The 23,275-nt window shown below is 33.5% G+C and overlaps 2 protein-coding genes across 3 annotated transcripts; both read left to right on the forward strand.

Moving 5' to 3' along the window:
• Positions 1–358: 358 nt before the first annotated feature.
• On the forward strand, positions 359–8,492 carry LOC107862422 (nucleobase-ascorbate transporter 6). 2 transcript variants are annotated; one of them, XM_016708004.2, is made up of 15 exons: positions 359–701; positions 1,036–1,206; positions 1,978–2,075; positions 2,186–2,359; positions 2,733–2,833; positions 3,164–3,239; positions 3,335–3,394; positions 3,484–3,668; positions 5,714–5,810; positions 6,196–6,282; positions 7,208–7,266; positions 7,355–7,446; positions 7,567–7,644; positions 7,733–7,893; positions 8,010–8,492. In XM_016708004.2, exons 2-15 carry the CDS (start codon positions 1,116–1,118, stop codon positions 8,226–8,228), a joined length of 1,578 nt encoding a protein of 525 aa, XP_016563490.1. In that variant the 5' UTR covers positions 359–701; positions 1,036–1,115; the 3' UTR covers positions 8,229–8,492. The 2 variants fall into 2 exon arrangements, with proteins under 2 accessions (XP_016563490.1, XP_016563491.1); XM_016708005.2 differs by having other exon boundaries at positions 693–956.
• Positions 8,493–17,711: 9,219 nt separating this feature from the next.
• Positions 17,712–19,405, forward strand: LOC107862423. The gene is made up of 3 exons (XM_016708006.2): positions 17,712–18,303; positions 18,391–18,524; positions 19,042–19,405. Exons 1-3 carry the CDS (start codon positions 17,955–17,957, stop codon positions 19,129–19,131), a joined length of 573 nt encoding a protein of 190 aa, XP_016563492.2. The 5' UTR covers positions 17,712–17,954; the 3' UTR covers positions 19,132–19,405.
• The last annotated feature ends 3,870 nt before the right edge of the window (positions 19,406–23,275 follow it).

The following is a 23,275-nucleotide window of genomic DNA, read 5'->3' on the forward strand; positions in this document are numbered from 1 at the left end:
TTTATTTTTACTCAAAAAAAAAAAACTAACCTTGTAATATCTTTTCAAAAGTAAATTGATTGTCAAATTATAAGGATAAATTTTAAAAAAAATTCAATGATTCATTTATTTTAAAATATTAATAAATACCTTAATAATTCATTTATTTTGAAACGGAGGAAGTCGATGGTAAAAAAATAAAATTGAACGAAAGAAATCTTCTAACATGTCTAACCAACCATTAAATTTATTTTGAACCAGGGGATAATTTCTTACTACATTTGAGGTGTCAATCCCTGGGGGCGAATGTTTGTTGACCGATCAATAGCAAAAATAAACAAATGTATTAAACATTAAACAACATTAATTAATGTGAGAGATTCTTCGAATTTCTTCTTTCTTTTCCCTTTGTAACAGAGAGAGAAAAGGAAAAGAAAAAAAACAGAAGCGGTGTTCAAACTTCAAAGTTGTGGGGGCAATTTTTCCAGCCTTTTTATCTTTACATTTTTGCTCACACTTTCCTATATAGTACTGTAGCCGTGTTTTCTAGACTTTCCTTTTTTTTTTTTTTCTCTTTCTGTTTTGTTATTTAACAACAGCAACAAATACTACCATTTTCTTTCTTGAAAATGATTTTAATTGAAGTGGGGTCTTTGATTAATTAATTAACCTTAATGCACCATACCTACTTGGAGTTGCTTCAAGAACTTGTTACAACAAAGGTAGTTTTTTTTTTTTCCATGTATTTTTGTGTTCGCACATTTTACACTTTCTTGTTCTTACACTGCCAAAAAAAACATTCTGTTACAGTTTCATTTCCTTTGCATTTCTCTCTTTTTTGGTGGGGGTGGGGTGCATACATGTGTGGGGGTGTTGGTTTTCTAATCTTGTCACTTTTTGTGTGGGTTCAATATATGAGTGATTGAGCTTTTTGGGTACTAGAAAAGTTGAGTCTTTTCTGCAATCTTGCTTTCTAGGTACTCAAAAAGCTTCAGTCTTTTTATAAGTAGTATTTTTTTCCATTGGTTTCTGAGAGATTTATGTGTCATTGTGCAGAGATTTGGGGTTTAGCACCGTTAATTCAGTGAGGGTAGTGAAACGGTGCTCACTTAGAGAGAGAAAGAGAAAGAGAAATCATGGCAGCAAAGTCTGATGAACCAGCACCACATCCACCAAAAGATCAGCTTCCTAATGTTTCTTACTGCATTACTAGTCCTCCTCCATGGCGTAAGTTCTCAATTCTGTTATTAGATTGCTTTCTTCTATCTCTTTCTTTTGATATGTGTTTGCGTGCACCTTGACTAATTCCACGAGTAGTGTTTTTGTCTCTGCTAGTCTTGAACCAGAGGTTCTTAACTAATGAAGTCATTGACCACTAGGCCACACTGGTGTGTATGTGTGTGTGCGCGCGCTCTATATCTGTTTTGCATTGTAGCATAATCTTATCTCTGCTTTCTTGGCTTGGAGCACCCTGATTTTCTTGAATTCTGTTTTTTGGTCCTACAGTCTTTACTGTTTCTCAGTGAATTGCTTCTTTCTTTATGTAATAATGTGTGTTGAGCATAACACACATTAATTGCTTTTGTATCATGTTTTGAATTTTCTCTTTGAAGAAATAAACTTTTCTTTTGTTTTTTTTTGGCTGAGAAATTAAATGCCCAATTGTGGTTGTTATGTTATCGCGTCGAATTTGTGGGCTTTAGGTGTTGTGTTGGTAATTTGGGATCAAGAAGCTGATTATATAAGAAGCAGCTTCTGTGCACACTTTTTTCTAATTTTAGTTGTTAAAGTATATGATTATTTTTTTCATTTAGCCGCGTAGCACTTTTAACGTAGTTAATGGCATTTCTTTTATATTCCTTTGTCTTAAAGTTCTTCCCTTTTTATGCCTGTGATTAGTATGCTTTATGCTATCCATTTCTGGCCACAAATGAAATATCAAGCAGACTTAGTAGAATGATTAAACAGAGTTCAAGTAATTCTAATTGTTTAATGCAGCTGAGGCGATCCTTCTTGGATTTCAACATTATCTGGTTATGCTTGGTACCGCAGTTATCATTACTACGGCTCTGGTTCCCCAGATGGGAGGAGGAAATGTGAGCCTTACTTGCACCACAAAGATGTTGTACCGCTTATTATAGCTTTTTTTTAAAACTTAAAAAGTAATGTGATAACACTAAACAAAAGATTGTCTTCCTCTCCGCAGGAGGAGAAAGCCAAAGTTATTCAGACAGTGCTATTTGTTGCTGGGCTGAATACCTTGTTACAATCTTACTTTGGAACTAGGCTACCAGCTGTGATCGGAGCATCGTATACCTTTGTTGCACCTACAATTTCGATTATCCTTTCGGGACGATGGAGTGACCCAGACCCCGTGTCGGTTAGTGTCTTCAGATGCTGATTTTGTCCTTTGTTATTTGCATAATGTGCTATAATCAATTGAATGTTAAAGAAATATAATAGGTATTTTGGTTTTGTGATGCAGTTTTCTGGTAAGTATACTAGTCAAATCATGGAACAACATTTTAGCTGCTTCATTCTCTTTAAGCTAACAACACAAGTGCCAAAAAACTGATTTACAAAATCCATAGCAACTCTGGATACTAGTAGTCAATTTTGGTCAAAATAATTCATATAGTGCATACACTTTTAATTTCTGTAAGATGTTTAGGCATAACTTAAGACTCACCCACTGCATCTTGATGATATTCTGTCTGTCCTAATATTATATTACATTTTTTGTTTTTCTTCAGAGATTCAAGAAGATAATGCGGGCCACACAAGGTGCACTTATTATTGCTTCAACGATTCAGATTGTCCTAGGCTTCAGTGGTCTCTGGCGCAATGTTGTCAGGTTTGCTAGAATTATAAGATTTATGTTGTGCTATTTCGTGTCGATGTATGACTTTTTGATTTTATTCTCTATGTCTAGACTTTTGATCTAGGTCCTACCATGTCACTATGTGACTTGGTGATGTTATTCCCCACACTAGACTTGCCATCTAGTCCTAAATCTTAATAAAACACTCATTTGTACACCTGTTGTGACTTTTTTGGGATTGAAGATAAGGTAATCTCAAAGGGTTAGTTTGGTGGTTCTGCATCATGTAGATTGTCTCATCATTTTGTGTTACTGCAGTGGAAACTAGCTCTCATTGGCATATTATTTCTTTCGATTATTTAGGTTTCTGAGCCCACTTTCAGCTGTTCCTTTAGTTTCTCTCGTCGGCTTTGGGCTCTATGAGTTTGGTTTTCCTGGGGTAAGTATTGATGTAGATGCACCTTTTTTCCTTTAGAGTATGTACTTGCTGGCGCTATATAATGCCGAAATATTGACTATATCTTCTATATATAGGTTGCCAAATGTGTTGAAATTGGGTTGCCAGAGCTGGTCCTTTTGGTCATTTTCTCTCAAGTGAGATGCTTTATCAAGAAATATCACAATTACTTAGTGTTAACTCTTAATTGTAGCATATACAAATTTGATTTTGGTTGTCGTTCCAGTATTTGGCTCATCTGATACGCCCAGGGAGGAATATATTTGATCGTTTTGCTGTTCTTTTCACGGTGGCGATTGTATGGATTTACGCCCACTTACTTACAGTAGGTGGGGCTTATAATGGGACTCCACCAAGGACCCAAGCAAGCTGCAGAACTGACCGTGCTGGACTCATTGATGGTGCTCCATGGTGAGTCTTCTCTCTTTCTCACCCTTCATCACTTTCTGCTACATTAGGGCCTAGTCATACCTTTGGAAATTCCATTGTATTTCCTTTGTGGTCCAAAAGTAGGATTGAAAAATGTAACCTTTTGTTGAAGTTTAACTTTTAAGTAGTAGTTATCTCTCATGACACTTGCTAACTTAATTTGAAAAGTATTTTGTAGTATGGAAATAAGAGTGTCTCTGTACTAGGGAGGAGGGGAAGAGGGTAGAACCAAAAGGAAGTAGAATAATTAAGTTTAGATATGTTGACGAGTTAACCTAAGCTGAGAAGCGGGTGGTCAAACTTTCTTAGTGATTTTTTTATCTCAAACTCATCTTGATTGTCATATGATCTTACAACTGGATCAAACAACTCAAAGAATAGCTCCAAAAGCTTGAGCTTGAATGGAAAAAACCAAACATCCAAATTCAAACCTCCGGAACATCACATTTTTCAACTTTTTTTGTCAGTTGCACCTGAAAGCACATATATACACCAGGTGTGATGAAAGTTTAGTCACCTTGTAGGATAATTACAGTCACAACCAAGCTTTCAACAACCAGATTTAAAATTCAGGATCGTAGGTGTATTGGATTCTTCTTGCATGAAACAATAACATACCCAGTGATATCCCGCAAGTGGGGTCTGGGAAGGGTGCTGTGTACACAGGCTTGCCTCTATCTTGAGGATTCTTGAGAAAGGCAATAATCAGATATGCATTTTGTGGCAGAATTTCTGTCAATAGAACCTATATAGATTTTGTCAATCATCGTCTATGTTGACTCTGAATCAAAAAATAATGAATGATAATGTCATAATTTTGACATATGAAGAAGTTGGAATCATCATTAGCTTCATATTGAAGTTTTGAGTATTTGGTTTCGTGATGATTGATGGTGACGGCATATAAATAAACATTGGAAGATATGATTAATGGCTGGTGTTTGAGATGGTGAGGGGAAAAAACACATGTATCTTAGTGTGATTGCGCAAGACATTGCTGATGTTATTTTATACCTAGAGATAGATTGCTAGGGTATTATTCAAGTTGAGCCAAGGCTACGCGAGCATGGGTTTGTGTTAATAAAGCTCGAGAGGGATCTCAAAGTTGGCTCATTTAATGCATAAATGAGCTCTGCGAGCTTTATTAATGAACTGATTGGAATAGACATTCTATGTTGGGACAAGAGGGTAGTTCTGTAACGTATCTGGCAACCATTAGCTTCGGAATAATGACACTTTGATACTGATACATGAGATAACTTCATAATCAGCCTCTGTCTTCTAGGTTTTTATTCTTTCTCCAAAAAAAAAAACTTCTTTCTGAAAGAATCTCCTAGGTTTTAATTGATCTATCGGAAACAGCCTTTCTACTTCATCAGAGGTAGAGGTATGGACTGCGTACATCTTACCCCCCCAGACCCCACTAGGTGGGAATACATTGGGTTTGTTGTTGTTGTTGTTGTAGATTCCATCAGCAGGAACACTAAGATAACACGTGACTTGTGCATTCAATGATGTGCAAAGTGGCACCCTTTGTCCTCTTCGCCATATTAGTCACATTTGGGAAGTGCTTATGCACTATTTATTGCTATTAAATTCTTCTTTGAGCATAATTAGAAGATGCATCATTGTAATTCCGATTTAGGAAATTATGCAGTTAATAAGTACCCCATCTAGCTTGTGATTAAGCCATATTTGTTGTATGTGCAAGTTATAAGTAAGTAGTAGATACAATGTCTTTTGAAATCAGCTGTTAGTACTTGAAGCACGAACAGTTTACTTTTTTTTTTTCTATCCGCGCTTCTTCAATGGTGGTATTGTTCATTTGTTCTTGTAACTTATGAGGTGCTGGTTTCCTGCTCCAAGCTTTCAATTTACTTATTTACATTTTATTTTAAATGCTTCTGTAGTTCAGAATGTACTTGTTTATTCCATTTGGTGCATTCTAGTGTTGCTCAATTCTATGCAACTTATAATCTGTAACAATTGATGATATTCTCCTCTCATTTCATGGTCTTTTTTCGCAGGATTAGAGTTCCATACCCCTTCCAATGGGGAGCACCTTCATTTGATGCTGGTGAAGCATTTGCTATGATGATGGCTGCATTTGTTGCTCTTGTTGAGGTTCTATTCTTCTACCTGCCTGATATAGAAATTTGTCAAAATTGTGAATGCTACATTATCTACCTGCCTGATATAGAAATTTGTCAAAATTGTGAATGCTACATTATCTTATTGGAGGTTTTTCTTGTTAGACAATGTTGTTGACTGCATAGAATAGGCTCATGAACCCCTAGTTTTCGGGGAAGATATCTAAGAGTTACTTCTCCACCTTCATCTGTTCTTTCCTTTTATGACCCCCCTGCGCTGTTTTCCTGTTTTGTTTCCTTTGCAGTTCTGTTGTTTCTTTGCGCACCTTCTTTTGACTGCTAATTCTTATGAAGAAACCTAGGGTTAGACAAGCCTGGAACCAACTCTCTTCTGATGGTTGCCTTTGTTCTTTTTTCAGTCCACTGGTGCCTTTATTGCAGTTACGAGATATGCAAGTGCTACTCCCTTGCCACCATCCGTACTCAGCAGAGGTGTAGGTTGGCAGGTAAGAAGGCGTTCTCCTAGAATCATCCCTCCCCTCTCCATTCTTTAGCAGACTGCGGAACAGGAATCGTGAATAATCTCATCCAGTTGATGTGGATCTTTACTTGCAATAAAATACATAGGATCCTTTGGAATGATTTCTGTTTTTTCCATTTCGGCATTTTTTATTGGCTTAATTACCTTTTGGTTAAGAACTTCCCTTCAGGTTATCCTTCAATATTGTGATGCATCTATTTCGTATCACAGAAGTGAAATATATTTCCTCTCAAGTTCAGGTCAATAGGATCCTGATCTGCAGATTTTGATCCACTTTGGACGTGATAAAAACAACAGATGGCATATGTAGCAGATCTCAGTTTTTTTTGCTAAGAACACTTGAATATTCTTGCATACGTAGCAGCAACCTTACCATCTCAATGCAGCTCCCTTTACTCTCCACACTATCTAATGTTTTTTCCACTGCCTTCCGTTTACCCTGGAGCATTCTTTAATGTTCTCAGAAGATGACTTGGGAATTGTATTGCAAGCCAAAATATGCAGGGTATTATCTAGTTCAAATAATTTATTTCTATTTCTTGTTGCTTCTCATTTTTCTTGCAATCTATTCTTTGTATAGTCATGTTGTGAACTAGACAATGCCCTGGACATGCTAGTTAATGCATTAGGTAAATTGGGAAAAGCAAGGGCTAGAGAGTGAGAGAGAAGAGTGTTGATTAACTGGATCTGGCTAACTTAATGTTGGGACCCTGAGAAGAGAAAGGACGGTTTCTTTTTGTGAGAGCATGTATTTGGTAAAAGAAGAAAACGATGAGTTTCATGAGGATGAACTGTTTTTCGCTTGGCCTTTTCATTGTGCTCTTCAATATTTTCAAATTACAAAGTCTTTTTGTTGTCATAAATTTAACCACCTTTTGTTTGTATCTCAGGGAGTTGGCATTTTACTCTCTGGGTTGTTTGGCACTGGGAATGGCTCTTCTGTATCTGTGTATGTCCAGACAAATTCTTCTGTTGAGTGATAAACTCATGTTACAATAGTTGATTGGGATGAACTTCCTTTTTTTCCTTGAATACAGTGAAAATGCGGGTCTTTTAGCGCTGACACGTGTTGGAAGCAGAAGAGTTGTTCAGATAGCTGCGGGATTTATGATTTTCTTTTCAATTCTTGGTAAATCACCTGCTTAAAACATACTTTTGAGAAAGACCTTACTGATAAAGTCGATGATGCACTTACCCCCCTCCCCTTCTTTTTGACCTGTGATTGTCTTGACAACACGATTGTCTTCAGGAAAATTTGGAGCAGTCTTTGCTTCAATACCGATGCCCATTGTAGCTGCTCTGTATTGCATTTTATTCGCTTATGTGGGTAAGTTCATTGATCCAAGGTCATCCAACAATCTCCGATCCGTGTTAGTTATGAATTATTCAGTTCTTATATTGTTTGTCCTTTGCAGGTGTAGTAGGCTTGAGCTTCCTTCAGTTTTGCAATCTGAACAGTTTCCGCACCAAGTTTATATTAGGTTTCTCCATCTTTCTGGGTTTGTCAATTCCGCAGTACTTCAACGAGCACACAGTTCTTCATGGTTATGGACCTGTTCACACGGGTGGACGATGGGTATGGCAAATTGGCATAGCTCTGAATATCATTATCATCTCCACTTCTTTTTCTTGTTTTCTAGTCGTGTAAAAGATCTTGCTGAGAAAAGTTACTTGTGTTTTGCTATTCTTCAGTTCAACGATATGGTTAACGTGCCATTTGCATCGGAAGCTTTTGTTGCGGGTATCCTGGCTTATTTCTTGGACAACACACTGCACAAAAGGGATGGTCAGATAAGGAAAGACAGAGGCAAGCCATGGTGGGACAAGTTCAGGTCCTTCAGGACCGACACGAGAAGTGAGGAATTCTATTCCCTGCCATTCAATCTCAACAAGTATTTCCCATCTGTGTGATTGGCCCGTATCACGAAGATGGAAGGGCCATACGCGTACGCGATATGTCATCACAACTCTGGGTTCCTCCCACGCCCTTTAAAGCTGTATTGGGGCTGCACCACCAATTTTCTTTTATATGTATCCTGCTACTTTTCAAAGGTATAAATAGTCTTGACTGGTTGTGGAAGATGCTTAGAACATTTGTTAATTGTTTTCTTTGTTGTAAATCCAAGGTTATGTGTAATATGAAATAGTAATAGAATAAGCTTTGCTGCGTTCAAATTGTATGCTGATTTCAGCAGCAATAAGCCTCTTAGAGATATGTTTCTGATGCGTATATAATATTATTGTGGTATACTGTAGTTTAACTAGCAGTCAATCACACGAAAACAACAAATAGAGAAGAAAAATAGCACACCATTAATCATCCCTCTGTTGGCAAATGTGAAGAGGAAGGTTTACATATGACCATATAATTGATTAATTACTCAATCTGTACCTTGCGAGAATTGTTTTCGATAGGAAAAATAAATTCTGAATATTTGAAATATACCTGGAGCTTCATGTTGATGAAGATAGTGGTCAAGTTATAAAGAATTACTCACCACATAATCCTTCTTGAAATTTGCCATAAACTTTATGTATGTGTACGATGAAGCCAACAAAAGGATAGACATTTTAACAGTTAAATGGGTGGGTGGTCTTGAACTTTTGATCGGACAAACCTTTAAGGTCAAAAGGCAAAACATGTTAAAGACTTTAGAAGTTCTGTTCATGGGGCAAGCAAGGTTAAAAGTTCAAGGCGACCAACTTCCAATAAGGGCAGAGCCAGGGGATATTCCGAACTCTTTTTCGGTATAAAATTACATAGTATATTCAAGGTTAAAAGCAAATTGAATCCCTTTAGCTTTTTTCATGTGTTTTACTTCTTTATATTTTGAACGTCTTAGTAAAAATCCTGACTCCGCCGATGACCTTCATAATTGATTGCGCTAGGTGATGAGTATTGATGTCAAAAGGATAATGCATGTATAATATTATTAGTTTTGTACGCGCAAACTGGAAGATACGTTCTGTGATTCATATTATTGTAATCAATGGAGTTCAAAGTACCTACTGGAAATAATGAAAGTTTGTAAATTTTATATCCAAAATGTCAAAGTTGGGCCCTATAAGCCATTGGACATGACTGAATTTAGGATAAAATTCCAAGCATTACAATTTTCATAGTCCAAAATATATAATCCATCTTCATATATATATATGTATCGGCGGCGGAGCGGAGCCATGTGGGAATAAAGGACCGGCTGATAATCACAATGTATATTCAAAATTAAAATTATTTTATGTATATATATATAGTTCAAGTTGAATTTCTTTAGCTTCTTCGTGTGGAGATATGTAATTAAAGGTGATAAATAAGTTTGTCAAAGTAGGGATCCTTCAAATTTTAAAAATTAGGTAAAAGTGATGATTTTTTTTCCAGCTTTTTGTTTCAACATTTTCGTTCTAACGATTTACAAGTTGTGACAACAACTATAGAAGTTGTCCCAACAACTATCAAAGTTGTTCGATAATTGTGTGAAGTTATTGAACAACTAATGCAATTGTCGAACAACTGTCTCCAGTTGTTTATCTTTTTAACTTAATAATGTTGTGAGAACTACTTATCACTTTTAATTAATTAAAGACCTAGAGAGACGTTCTCAACTCATTTTTCTCTTCGTGTTTACTTCTTCAAATTTTAAATTTACTTAGTAAAAATCAGGCTCCGCCAACCACTTGGAACAAACTAATTAATTAATTAATTTTAGCAAATCCCTTGAATTTGGGGATGGAATAGATTCAGCCAATGTAGTGATTATTGAATGTTGACCATGTAGGCATGTACCTCTAACGTAAGGTTATGGCATTCGCTAATGCTGCCAAATATATCAAAAAAATAAAATAAAAACACCTAGACCATTTTATTAAGTAAAAATGGGAAACTCTGCGAGAAGCTTAGTTTTTTTAAAAAATAAAAAATAAATGAGAAGGCTAATGTATTATTTATTTTGGAGAGAGAAAGCGAAGGTTGTAATTTTATAATTACTTTGTAAGGGTGAAATTTTGTATAAATATGATAAATTAAGGCGAGTAGAAGGAATTGGTTTCAAATTTTATTTTGGCCCAAAATCAATTTGAAACTGCATGAGATTTTCTTTAGTTGGATTAGTTTGTATAATTCGATCAGTATTTTCTCTTAGATCAGTTAATAATCAGAATAAGTAATTGGTTATGTTCCAAAAAAAAACTTTAAACAATGACTAACTACATTTCAAGAAACTGATTAACTTTCCAATCAATCAAACAGAAGTGGCATCAAGAACAATTTTATCAAATTTACTGGAGCTATTGTTGTGCTTCAAACTGTTTGATGGGAACACAGAATTGGTCCTGCTTAGAATTTCAAAAATGCAAAGTTGCTAATACTGAGGCCATATAAAATTAGTGCTCTTACCCACTACTAGTACTTGGAAAAGAAATCAAAATATGACATCCACTAGTTTCTTCTTTGCATTTAAACCGTCGTCTTAATTTATGTGATGTTGTTTAACAGGATATAAAGTTTAACACCTCATTTGGTCATGAAAATCATAATTTTTTGGAGTTGAAGTTAAAGTTGGAATTGAAGTTGTGTTTGACCATGAATATAAATTAAAATTATTTTTAAAATTTGTGAGAGAAGTATGAGTGAAAAAAGGGAAAATGTCAGAATAATTTTCACTTTTCCAAATACAATGTCAGAATTGTATTTCGATTTTTCATGGCCAAACGCCCTTTGTTTTCACTTTTTTAACTAAAGTGAAATAATTTTTTCGCAAAAAGTAGATAATTTTCATGGCCAAACGGTTACTAAAAATAAAAGAATGACTTTTAAACTTTTGGTCTAAAATAAGGAAAATTAAGATAAATTCTGACTAAATATAGAAAGGTACTAATTTTTTAAGACTAACAAAAAACAAGAGTGTCATATAAATTAATACGGAGAAGGTAAACTTTGGATTTTTCATTTATCAGAAAGTTCAGGATATTCGATTAGGCTAGTGGTTTTTCATTACTAGTTTACAACTATTTTATACTCAACTTTAGATTGTGGGTGCAGAAGACAATTACTTAACCAAAAATAAAGAAAAACACAGTTCAATTCTTGCTGTAAAATGGCTCATTCTAAAAGAAAAACATAGAATCTCATCTCACTATAAAAGGAGTTGTGTAAAAGGGAGAATTTTCTAGATGATTACTCAAATTTTATTTTATTGTGTCAAATTAAAGTTAGAAACTAATTTTCTCTAAATGTCACAAAAAATTACTAAATTTTTCTTGTGACTAAAAAATTACCCAATTTTGCAAAATATCAAAGAAATTCGCTGGGAAACGAAGGACGCATTTTATGTAATACTTAGATAAATCTCCCGTTTGGTTAAGAATTTAGATGTTGAAACTTAAAAAGATTGGATTTTTTAAATTTGAAATTGTATTTGTGCATGCATTTTACTTAGATTTTTTTTTTTTTTATGTTTTGCGAGTTGGAGTCCTAGAAACCCAATTTGGAAGTATTTTAAAATTTCATGGCAAAATAAATATTTGGATATAAATTTTCAAAATGTACTCCCAAAATCCCAAACACTATCAAAGTTGGTTGACATTTTAATTCCAAGAAAAGTTAATTTTGTGATTTTATGTGATACTTAATTAGGCCAAGTCGAGTGACTTTGTGTTTGCAAAATATTTAATAACTTTTTGTGATACGTCAAAATAATTAAAGTGATATTTTTGTTATGAAAAATAGTTTAATAACTTTGTTGCAATAAAGAATGTCATTGTACCAAATCTTACAGACTTATACCATTCGATATGATTTGCATAAAATATTATTCTTCGGCCCACAAGATGTTAATTGGGTTGGAAGCAACCTTATGTGCATTATTCCTATTTTCAGATGAGAGTTTTTTTTTTTCAACATTTTAATTAATTATGCATTTATTGTTGCAGAGAAAATGAAACCTTTTGAAGAGTCAAATATTGAATATTTCTGTATCTTAGAAGATAACAGTTGCCATCACAATTACGAGCTTTGAAGGACATTCTATGTGCTTCAAATGGAGTGTCACACATCAAAATAATAGTCTTGTTTCTGTCCACACAATATATAATTCATCAACTTAATGTATCTCATGTACCAAACAAGAAAAGTATACTAAATTTCATATGGAATGTACATATGTATATTACCATTTGATCGTTGTGTATACAAAATCAAATCAGGCCCACTTGTACCAAGTCAAGTCAAACCACATTTTGATACAGATACATCTACTTTGACATCTTAAAGTTGCTCACTTCTCCGTCCATTTTTATTTTGCTATATTAAAAATCAATGTTTACTTTTATTTGTCCAATTTAAAAATTTAAGAAATAATTTATTATTCAGTTACTAATGATGATATAATAAAATTGTCTCAAATAATTATACTATTTCCATCCAAAAATTAATAAGGATTTTATTTTTCTCTTCTTATTTGGGAAAAGAAATTAAAAAGGAAAGAAGGATATCTGGGAGAAAAAGAATGAAACAAAAAAACAGAAATAAGACGACTAGCTAGGGGTGTGTTTGCTACGGCGGAAAATATTTTCTGAATTTCTCGTGATTAATTGGTCAAAATATTTATGAAAATAAGTTCCTTCAAATTGAGGAAAAATAATTTCTCTAATGAAAGTAAAAACGATAAATTTCATAAATGGCTTTAATTTCGCATAAATTCTCCTAATTTTTGCCTACATTATATTAGATATAAGTTATTTTGCAACATTGATATTTTCTGATTGCAAGTCACAAGTAAGTACAAATCACTTATTTTTATCTGGTACAAAATCTTGATCGATGCTGGAATGTATACATACACTGTCACCCTTGTGGTACGGGCATCTTTTTTACCAAGGGATAAGCTTTATTCACCAACGTTAATAAGCAGACAAATGCTACCTTGTTCAAACTTTGTTACTTTCTAGGTACCATTTCAATAAAAATGCAACAGGAATAAGGGTCATCCTTTTTTTTTTTTTTTTTTCCTGCTTTATTTCTGCACCTAGAAACATCAAAAGTGAAAAGTGGGATATAACATTAGGAGAATTTTTCTGATTCAATATAATTCTCTGGATGATAATAATACAATATGACACAAAATCAGGATCTAGTTAGTTATAAAATTACATAGTAAGAGATAGTGTGACCAAATCATGGTGGTGGTGGTACAAAAGGAAAAAGGAGCACCATGAATTGTCATTTCGTCTGATGTGAAGACAGAAAGACCATAGGAGGATTTGGCTCAGCCACCTTTGATATTCTTTGTTCTTTCTTTCTTGGGTTATTGCCTCTCCATCTGTACCTTCTTGTTTCTTTCCTATTTCCAACCACCAATCATGTACCTCCTTTACTTTTTTTCTTCCTGAAAAATTAGATGCAGAGGTTGTTACTTGTTTGTTGTTAGGTTGGTAAAAATAAACAAGAATTTGACCCCATTATTTTCTTACACCTTCCCGTTATCATTATACTGAAGAAATACTACTATATATAACATCAGTAGATATATTCAGTATAATCAGTTTTGGGAGAGTAAAGTCTACTAGGTGGGCCTTATTTATGCTTTGTGAAACTATTCTCGAAAGACCCTCAATTAAACTAAATTAATTTACATGATAAAACAACACATGAATGCTTGGGATCAATCAAAGTATAATTAATATTGACACATTATAGGAAAAATTGGTACAATCCACAAGTGGGGTCGTCTAGAGACGATCGGATAATATGTACACAAACCTTTGTGAGATAGTGTTGGAGTCCCACATCGGTGGGTTAAAGGGTCCTTGTTTTCCTTATATGGTCTTGGGCAATCCTCCTTCATGAGCTAATTTTTGAGGTTGAGTTAGGCTCAAGGTCCATTTCTTTATCAGATAGAGAGGTTATTTGCACGCAGATATAGACTATATATATATATATCACGTTCAACAAAACTCATTGTTGCATCTAACTCAAAACTATATAAAAAGCAGAATTTACGGACCAAATTTCCGAATTTGCTACACGTATAACTTGGTCAGTTAATTGATTGAAGATATCTTTTTCCCTTGAGTAGGACATTCACAAGGACGATTCATATGTGGATGGAAAGTAGCCATGCATGCATGAAAACTCAAAACTTGTTATCATACTCTGATCGATCAATAGTCAAAAGAAAGTCTATTTTATCATTAATGTGGAACGAGCAATGAATTAAAGTACTCATTGAATCAAGAGGCATGAAGATAACTAGAGCATGAGTGATGATTACGAACTAAAGAAGTCCATGTATCACTGTTTCAAGTACATACATCTCCATTTTTGTAAAAAGATAAAGCTACTTATTATCATTTAAACAATTGATTGATTAAATATTCAAAAGTGCTTCATATTTGAGGCCCAAATCTATCTTTCTTTGGATGTTATTGACTGAAACATGATAGAATTGGTTGACCACTTTGTCATATTTTGTGACTGTTTTGGTCAAAACGTGACCTTTAAGGTTGATGGTCATACTTTCTTCGTTCTCACGTTTTGATAGGTCTTTACGTTCAAGTTTTCTTGCATTCTGAGGAGTTTTTATGAAGACAGCTAAGAATATTAAAAAATATACCTAGATGATAAAATGTTTTCAGAAATTGTCTCCATGAATATGATCATTTGCCAAAATTCATTGAAATATATTTATAGTGGAACCTAGTTGAACCAACATGATTATTTTCTCAAGTTCTCAATATCCTAAGGTGATTACAACAATTACGATATGTCGAATGCCCAATGTAATCTCACAAATGAGATGCAGAAAGATAGGATATATAATAATTTTACCCTATCTTTGTTGGTAGAGAAGTTGTTTCTGATAAGCCCACGACTAAAAAGAATGTTACTGAAATAGAATTATCAAGAAAAAATATAATAACCAAATAACAAAATACAAAATAAATAAAGCAACTAAAATAGCGTCACACAATATTCTAATTAGGTGATTCTTGCTAGTTGCTACTAAAACAATTAGATGTAAAATTCAATTTGTTGGTGAAAAAAAAGTGCACGTCACCCTAATCATAAATTATTATTATTATTATTATTATTATTATTATTATTTTGAGAATTTTGTTACTTAACTCAAAAGTGATGAGTAGATAAGAAGTCTTGGTCTGTAGGTATACTATCAATTTTACACATTCTTAGATAGTGAAATTGATAGAACCTGAATTTGACTAATTGAAGAAACTTTATGTTATTTTTTTTCCTAAAATTAAAACCAAAAAGGAAAAAAGACATGGGCAAAGGTAAAAAAGAGAGTTTTATATTGATGTATGCTCCTTTTAAAGGTAGCAAAAATGGTATTAGTTCAGAAAAAATAGCAGAGTTTGCTGAGTGAATTTATTTTTTTATAAAAAATAAAGCTGACTATGACAAAAATAAATGTCTCATATTGCACGAGAAATATATATATATAAAAAAGAGGAAAACAAATTTGTTTTTAATTCACTTTTTCCTTACTACTAGAAAACAATTTATTTATTTATTGAGAAAAGGTTAAAAAAAGGAAAAAGAAACGTTTTATGTATAGGATTTCACACGCGACAAGCACTCATGAGTACTGTTTGGGTGTGGTGCATGCTTATTCTGTGGATGTTCGCGTGGGCCCCACATTCATGAGAAAACTCATACTATTATTTCCCTCACGGAATTTCACGCTTTAATTTTTGTTTTGTTTGGTGAGCAATGCCAAACATCCCCCTATTCTCCGTCAATTCTTTCCCTTCTTTACCCACATTTACAACTATCGCATCTACTTCAATTTCCAAGTTTAATACTCATTCCGTTGTAATTCATTTTATGTGACATAGTTTGATGAAACATGAAATATAAAGAAATATGACAAGATTTTGTAATTTCTCACTAACAATTAAGCTTGTACAGAGTATACTTGCAGACTTTTTTTTTTTCAAAACAACTTTTTACTTTATAAGAAAAATTATGTTGGTTATGAAAATTTCAAATTCATCTTGAGATAAATATTTTATTTTGAAAAATAACTTTTTATTTGTTTTTAAAGTCAAATTTCAATTTTGAAGGCATTATATGACAAAATTTATTAAAGCTTAAGTTATAAGTCTACTACAATACTTATGTGATGATGAATTTGTATCATTAAAAATAAAATAGATATTTTTTAAAAAAAAAGTCACGGGGAGCAGTACTATCGTTTTCTTACCATCTTTTGGATAAATAATTTATTTGGTGTTAATTTTATTTGCACAAAGTTGTTGGAATGAAGTAGGTAGAGATTGGAGCGTCAGTAGAGTTACTGCACTGAAGAATAGTGGTTAAAAACTTTTACTGCACTGAAGAATAGTGGTTAAAAACTCTGGCAGTAGAATGACGTAAAGTATTGTGTTTACGTAAGAGAATAGCAATACCTTCTCATTATTCAATATCACTAGTACTACTCTATTGCACAACAGCTGGTCCTTAAAATCTTCGTATAAACCTATCTCTCATTATTAAATTAAAGCAGTTTAAAATAAAACACTGTGCAGTACTCCTTCCGTCTCAAATTATGTACCGTTATTTGTTCGGATATAATATTTAAGAAATAAGTATTGACTTTATTAAAGTTATAAAATTACCCTTCTTAAAAAAAGAAGTAACAGTATTTAAAATCAAGTGGAACCACTTTTAATTGAAAAAAAAAGTAATAGTATTTAAAATCAAGTGGAACAACTAAGTGTAAAATTGTAATTGTGTATTTAAAAACTTACCAAATAAGAAAAGACGATATTCTTTTTATGACAGATAAAAAAAATGACGACACATAATTTGGGACGGAGGGAGTACGACTAAAATTTAATGAAATTAAACGAAGAAAAACTGTTTCAAATTTGTTCCTAAACTATCTATTTCGCGTAACTTATTATACTCTGTTTAAAAAGTTGGTGACATAATACGTTCATAGTCACTCATTAGTAAACGGGATTTTCATTATTAGTTCCAAACTTCCAAATGTGACAACACACTTTTCACGTAGAAATATAAGTTTGAGCTCCCGGTCACGGAGATGCTAAATTTTCAGTAAGGGCTACCTTCAATTAAGTCCACACATGATAACTAACACCTACAATAGAAAAAATATACTCAACTAGTTTGAGCTCACGAAGAAGTTAGTTTTTATTAAGGGATTCAATTAAGTCCACATGTGATAAACAGTATCATAGAGAAATTAGATACTTCCTTCACCTTAATTTAAATATCTCAGTTTATATGAAATTTAAGAAGTAAAGAGAAAAAAATGAATAATTCTTTCAATTTTATGATCTTTAGATTTGTCAGATTGAATATTTGAATTGAAAAATTACGTATATATAAAAAAATACACCCTTTTATTTCGAGGAATACATTACATTTTTTGGCGGGGGTGGGGGAGCGGGGGAGAGGGTGTAATAAAATGGTGGGTGGGGCCGGGTCAGTTGAGTGTGGCTATAAAGAGACCCCTGTTGTGCTTCGTTATCTCCGATCCCTTCACTTAAACACTGCTACTTCTTCTCCACTAAAACATTAGATAGAGTCACAGAGAGAGAGAGAGAGAGAGAGAGAGAGAGAGAGAGGCAAAAACTTACAGTAAATTGAGAGAAATGGGCAACTGCCAAGCCATTGATAATGCAACTTTGCTCATACAACACCCAAGTGGTAGAGTTGACAAGCTCTATTGGCCTGTCACTGCTAACGAGATCATGAAGATGAATCCAGGCCATTATGTTGCTCTTCTTCTTACCACAACCACCTTGTGTACCCCCACTAACCCCGCCACCACTACCACTGCTATCTCCACCGTCACCCCCACCGCCAGAAAAGATACTAACACTACTGCAACAAATACTGCTACTACTGGTAATATTCCGGTTCGTATAACGCGTATTAAGCTACTCAAGCCGACGGATACTCTTGTTCTAGGTCATGTTTACCGACTAATTACCACTCAAGGTTAGTTAGTTACTTCTTTCTTTGAACTAATTTTGTGTCCTTAATTATTGAGTTTTATAATAATGTTTTGTGTTGCTAATTATGCAGAGGTGATGAAAGGGTTATGGGCTAAGAAGTATTCGAAGATGAAGCAACAGCAGCTAGAATCCGGAGAAAAGACTGAGAAATCAACGAATTCACATGGACTTGTTAGAAGATCTGAATTGGACTACTCCAAACAGGTGAGTTTTTCATTTTATTTTATTTTCAAACTAAACTTGATGGCTTTCTGGACTTTGTATCTATTATTATTGCACTTGCTTCTAATTGAAGACGTGATAAAGTTATCTTCGTGTAATTATACGATACAAGTTAGGATCCGAGTCATGAAAGCAGTCACTAACTAATATGGTACCCCAACTAATATTTCTAGAAGGAGGAATTAATACCGGAATGCTTTTTTTCCTAATTGAAGATGAGAAGAAATTAAAAGAAAAATAAAAAAGAAGAAAGAAACAAACGACTTTGCGCAGAATTGTGTATGTGTATCATACAGAAAATAAATGAAGAGGATAGGATAAAGGTGATAAGTTTTCGCTTGTTTCTTTTCGACTTTCAAATATAGTTAATTCTTTTTATAATATAGACCAAAAAAAAATTATATTACCGTCAATTAATACCAGTTTGGGGTTATAGTTTATATAACAAAAATTACAACAAAGTATTCATTAATTAACGATGCAAATGTGAAATTCTCAGGTGAAACAAGAAAAGCATAGGAGCTCAACAGGTGCAAAACCAAGAACATGGCATCCCAAACTCCACAGCATATCTGAGGCTACAAACTGAGAGATTAATTTGATATGCTTCTATGTGGATTTTGTGTATGAGATTCTGGACTTGATGAAGGAAAAATTAATCACTTCCACCAAGAAAAAAAAGGCAGATGGTTGGAGATGGGTAGTCTCCATCATTAAACTAGAGCTATGCAGAATTAATGACATGTACAGCAAAAAAGAAGAAGTAAAAAAAACTCACATTGGTTAACTTTTGTAATCATTTGGAGTCCCTTCTTTAATTGAAAATTATTGTGGGCTTTGTTCGAAGCACCAAATTTTGTTTACTTATTTGGATTCTAATTGAATTCGATCGTTAAATGAATTACTAGTATTATTTGCGTCTGACTAAATCAGTCGTACGAATTAATCAGATTATCCTTTTTACCAATTTTGTTAGATGGGTCGGTATGTGAATGAATAGAAGATATTTAAGAAGGTTGAAAGTGAAATCTATAGGTAAGTGGTTGTACTCAGCTTTTACAGCAATTTATTTTTGATGAGTTCCTTGACACCTTGCCCAAAACAAATAATCTTTTCATATTATACTATCGTTTGAGATATAATCCTAAGATGGTGAATTAGAACAAATGAACTAGGCAAGTTATTTTTTTTTATTTTTTTTTAGAAAAGTGATTCAATTTATTTTTATACTATTTGAAATTGAGCAATTTTAGCATTCAGGAGTGTGACCTAGTGGTTCAATGAATTTGGGTTGAGTCAGAGAATTATCTAGTATCCGTTGCTTATAAAAAAAAAAAAATTGAGCAATTTTAGCCTTTAGCCTTCGTGGCTTTTGATCTAATATTACTCTCCCCATTAAGGAAAAGGTCTCCTTTTTACCCTTAAACCTTTAGAAAAGTACCAAACCGAGAGTAACTCTCACTCATCATAGTCAAAAGTTAGAAGGTAAAATTAGAGATTTCTTGAAGAATTTGGACACCCATCTCATGCTCTTCATGGCAAACTTTTTTATTTTATTTCTGATAGTACATGGCAAATTTGGACACAGATAAAATAGAAAAGGAAAAGGGTATTAATCCAAAATCTTACCCAACAATGATAGAAGTATAAATAGTTGCTCCTAGGAATAGAATCATGAGGTGTAGTAATATCCTAATATTGATGAGTGCGCAATATAATACTTTTTAATAAGTCCAACTTTTGTAGCAAAAAGGGAACACACAAATGGAAAAGCCAGCCAGTAATGGAAGAGAAAAATGAGAGTGGAAATTGAAAAAGTAAGATATTAATTGAGAGTGAAAGTATGAAGAGAACACACAAACAAGACAGCAAGCAAAAAGTATGATATGCATGCGTGCATTATTATTTGGTAGGATATGCTGAGCTTCATCTATATGATGGTATGTATTTATCCTTAATAATGCTTTTTGATTTGCCAAATGAAATGGGGCCTTTGCTAGTCAAACGTCAGTATATAGGAGTATTCCATTATGCATTAGTACTATTATTCATCAGAAACAAACACATAACCCCATAAAATGCTTTACCTATCTAATCATTCCTACGTAGGCTAATCGAATTTCTAGACCTGCTGAGTGGATTGCCCTACTAAGAATGGCTCTTATAAGTCTTCATGGGATAAATAATGTAATAGCTTGATAATGAACGTAACCTAGGAGTTGAATTATTGTTGAAGAAATGAAAGTTAGCCTAATTAACTCAACTCAGACTGTTTTTAAGTCGTAATCATATTAAAGAGATCACTCACTCTTTAAAGGGTTGTGTGAAATTCTTCATACACCTGTCACATCCAAAGCTGCTATACATATGACGCGTGAGTAATTTAACATGAAAGTCCAAGTATATCAGAAATGAGAATTGGGATGAGTCCTGCTCTAACACCACGATAAAAAAAAAATAAACTTTGGGCCTAATTCAACCTACAAAACTTACAAACTCAAAATCGATGAGAATTGCACAAACCATATTAAAGAGATTGCTCATCCCTAAAAGGTTGATATAGAACTCTTTCCTATTTCTTAATTTGCTTTGGTATGTGTGTGGACACTGGGCTAGCTCCATAATGTGGCCTTCAATTGCTAGAGCGAATACGATCTTTCAATGACCGGATAATATTTTGCGTATAATATTTTTAATTTTAGCCAAGAGGAAGTTGCTTTGCAATATCAATTAACCTCGTCTAAACTTAAAAAGTCCTACACTAGTAGGACTGTATATTGAAGTGAAAAATATTACTTATGCACTAGCATATGTCAAAAAGAATAACATCTTTTTTTTATTACTGGGAGTAACTTAATTTTAAAATTCTCCTTTTATCTTCAATGAAATAATTTTTTTTTAAGACCTCCACAAATTTCAGAAGTTTTGCTCCTTTCTTTCTTTAATTTTGTACTTAATCAAATATTGTCACATAAAGAATTAGTTACTTAAAAATTAAGACAGCCAACTAACCTTCTAACAAGGCCATAATTGCACTGATAATGTAAATTCTTCATCATATAATAGGTGAATATAAGTTAAATTCTTCTTGAAAAACTAAAGGCTGTGCCAAAGTAGGACTTCATTCTCTTCTTCTGTGGAAGAGAGGTGACTCACACAGTGATCACCATTTTCTCTGTTACTTTAATGCTTTCAAATGGTCTAAAAGACGATAACAACAGTAACATACTAAATGTAATTTCATAAGTGATGTATGGAAGATGGTCTAAAGGACGCGAAGGAATTATTTGATTCAACAGAGATCTAAGAAGAGATTTCAAAAATTTCGGTAGATGTTATGATACTTTCACGTATTATTTGGCACATTATACAAAACGATAAGTGCAACCTACATTCCCATGATGACGCCCTCTTCCACAAACTTAATATACTAATCACTATCTTAACAAATAATAGCAGCAATAATTTGAAAAGTAAAACGCTTTTAACTTAATATTCCACAGGAATGGCATCACTAAGATTATTTTAGGATCCACTAAGAAAAGAAACCCCAATAGGTAGCATAAAACTAAAATCAAATTCTAAAAATGGATCACCTGGCCACCTTTTATATGTCCGGTTCAAAAAATCACTTTAACACGGTGCGATATTTTCTGTTTTGGACCAAATTCATACGGTTCTCCTTAAAAAAGGTATCATACTATTAAGAATATTTCTACACCTTATCATATGTAACTTCCTTTTCTTTTCCGCTATCAGTATGAACTTTTATTCGCCCACCCAATATATATATATATATATGAATGATAGGATGGTCCATGTTTAAAGCAAATTATTCACAGATGCCATTTCGAGTGGGGAAAGTAATCTGCTTAATCATTATATGACTTACGGCCTGCGGGGTATGTATATATAATAAAGCAGCAAGCATTCTTTGTGACAGGTATAATAAATGGGACAACTACTGATGAGCAAAGTTTAAGAATATATTATAGTAATAATGCTTTGTTCATTTTTGACTTAAAGCAATCATTTCAGTCTTCTTTTGTTGCACTAGAACAAGCCTGCATGTGCATAATCCTCATCTTCTGGTTTCCCCACAAAGCCATTTATTAGATCCTGCTTTTTTTTTTTAAAAAAAAAACATTTCCCAGCTACCAGCCTATGCCCTATAGTACTAGTTGAAGAAAACAAAAGATAGCTTTTCAAATTTGGCTCCTGTAAAATGGTATACATAAATATTATTGGGTTTGATTCATTACTGGTTCAAAGACCTTTTTTTTTGTATGTCTGTGATACTAAATTAAAACCAAATCAAATATTGTCGATTTCTTTTATTTAGCTAGATTTGCTTTTTGTTGAACGCGTTTACAAGCTGCTCTAATGAAATCAAAAGATGACAACAACAGCAACATACATACCTACTGTATTCCCACCTAGTGGGGTCTAGGGAGGTAAAATGTATGCAATTCATACCACTGCCTCCGAAGAAGTAGAGCGGTTGTTTCTGAGAAATCAAAAGACAGGATACTAGAAATTTAGCCAACTGTACTGCTGGTTCTTGACCACAGGAGCTTGGGTGAATCACATTAAGATTATGGCATTAATATACCTGTGGTCCTAACAAAAAATGTGTCATATCATATCTATTTGTAGGACCTTCAATATTTGATTTGCAATTTTCCAATCTAAGAATGTGAAGAAAACTCATAATTAAGCAGCAAGTGCAAGGA

Source organism: Capsicum annuum, chromosome 3 (genome assembly GCF_002878395.1).
Source record: "Capsicum annuum cultivar UCD-10X-F1 chromosome 3, UCD10Xv1.1, whole genome shotgun sequence".
Taxonomy (NCBI): domain Eukaryota; kingdom Viridiplantae; phylum Streptophyta; class Magnoliopsida; order Solanales; family Solanaceae; genus Capsicum; species Capsicum annuum.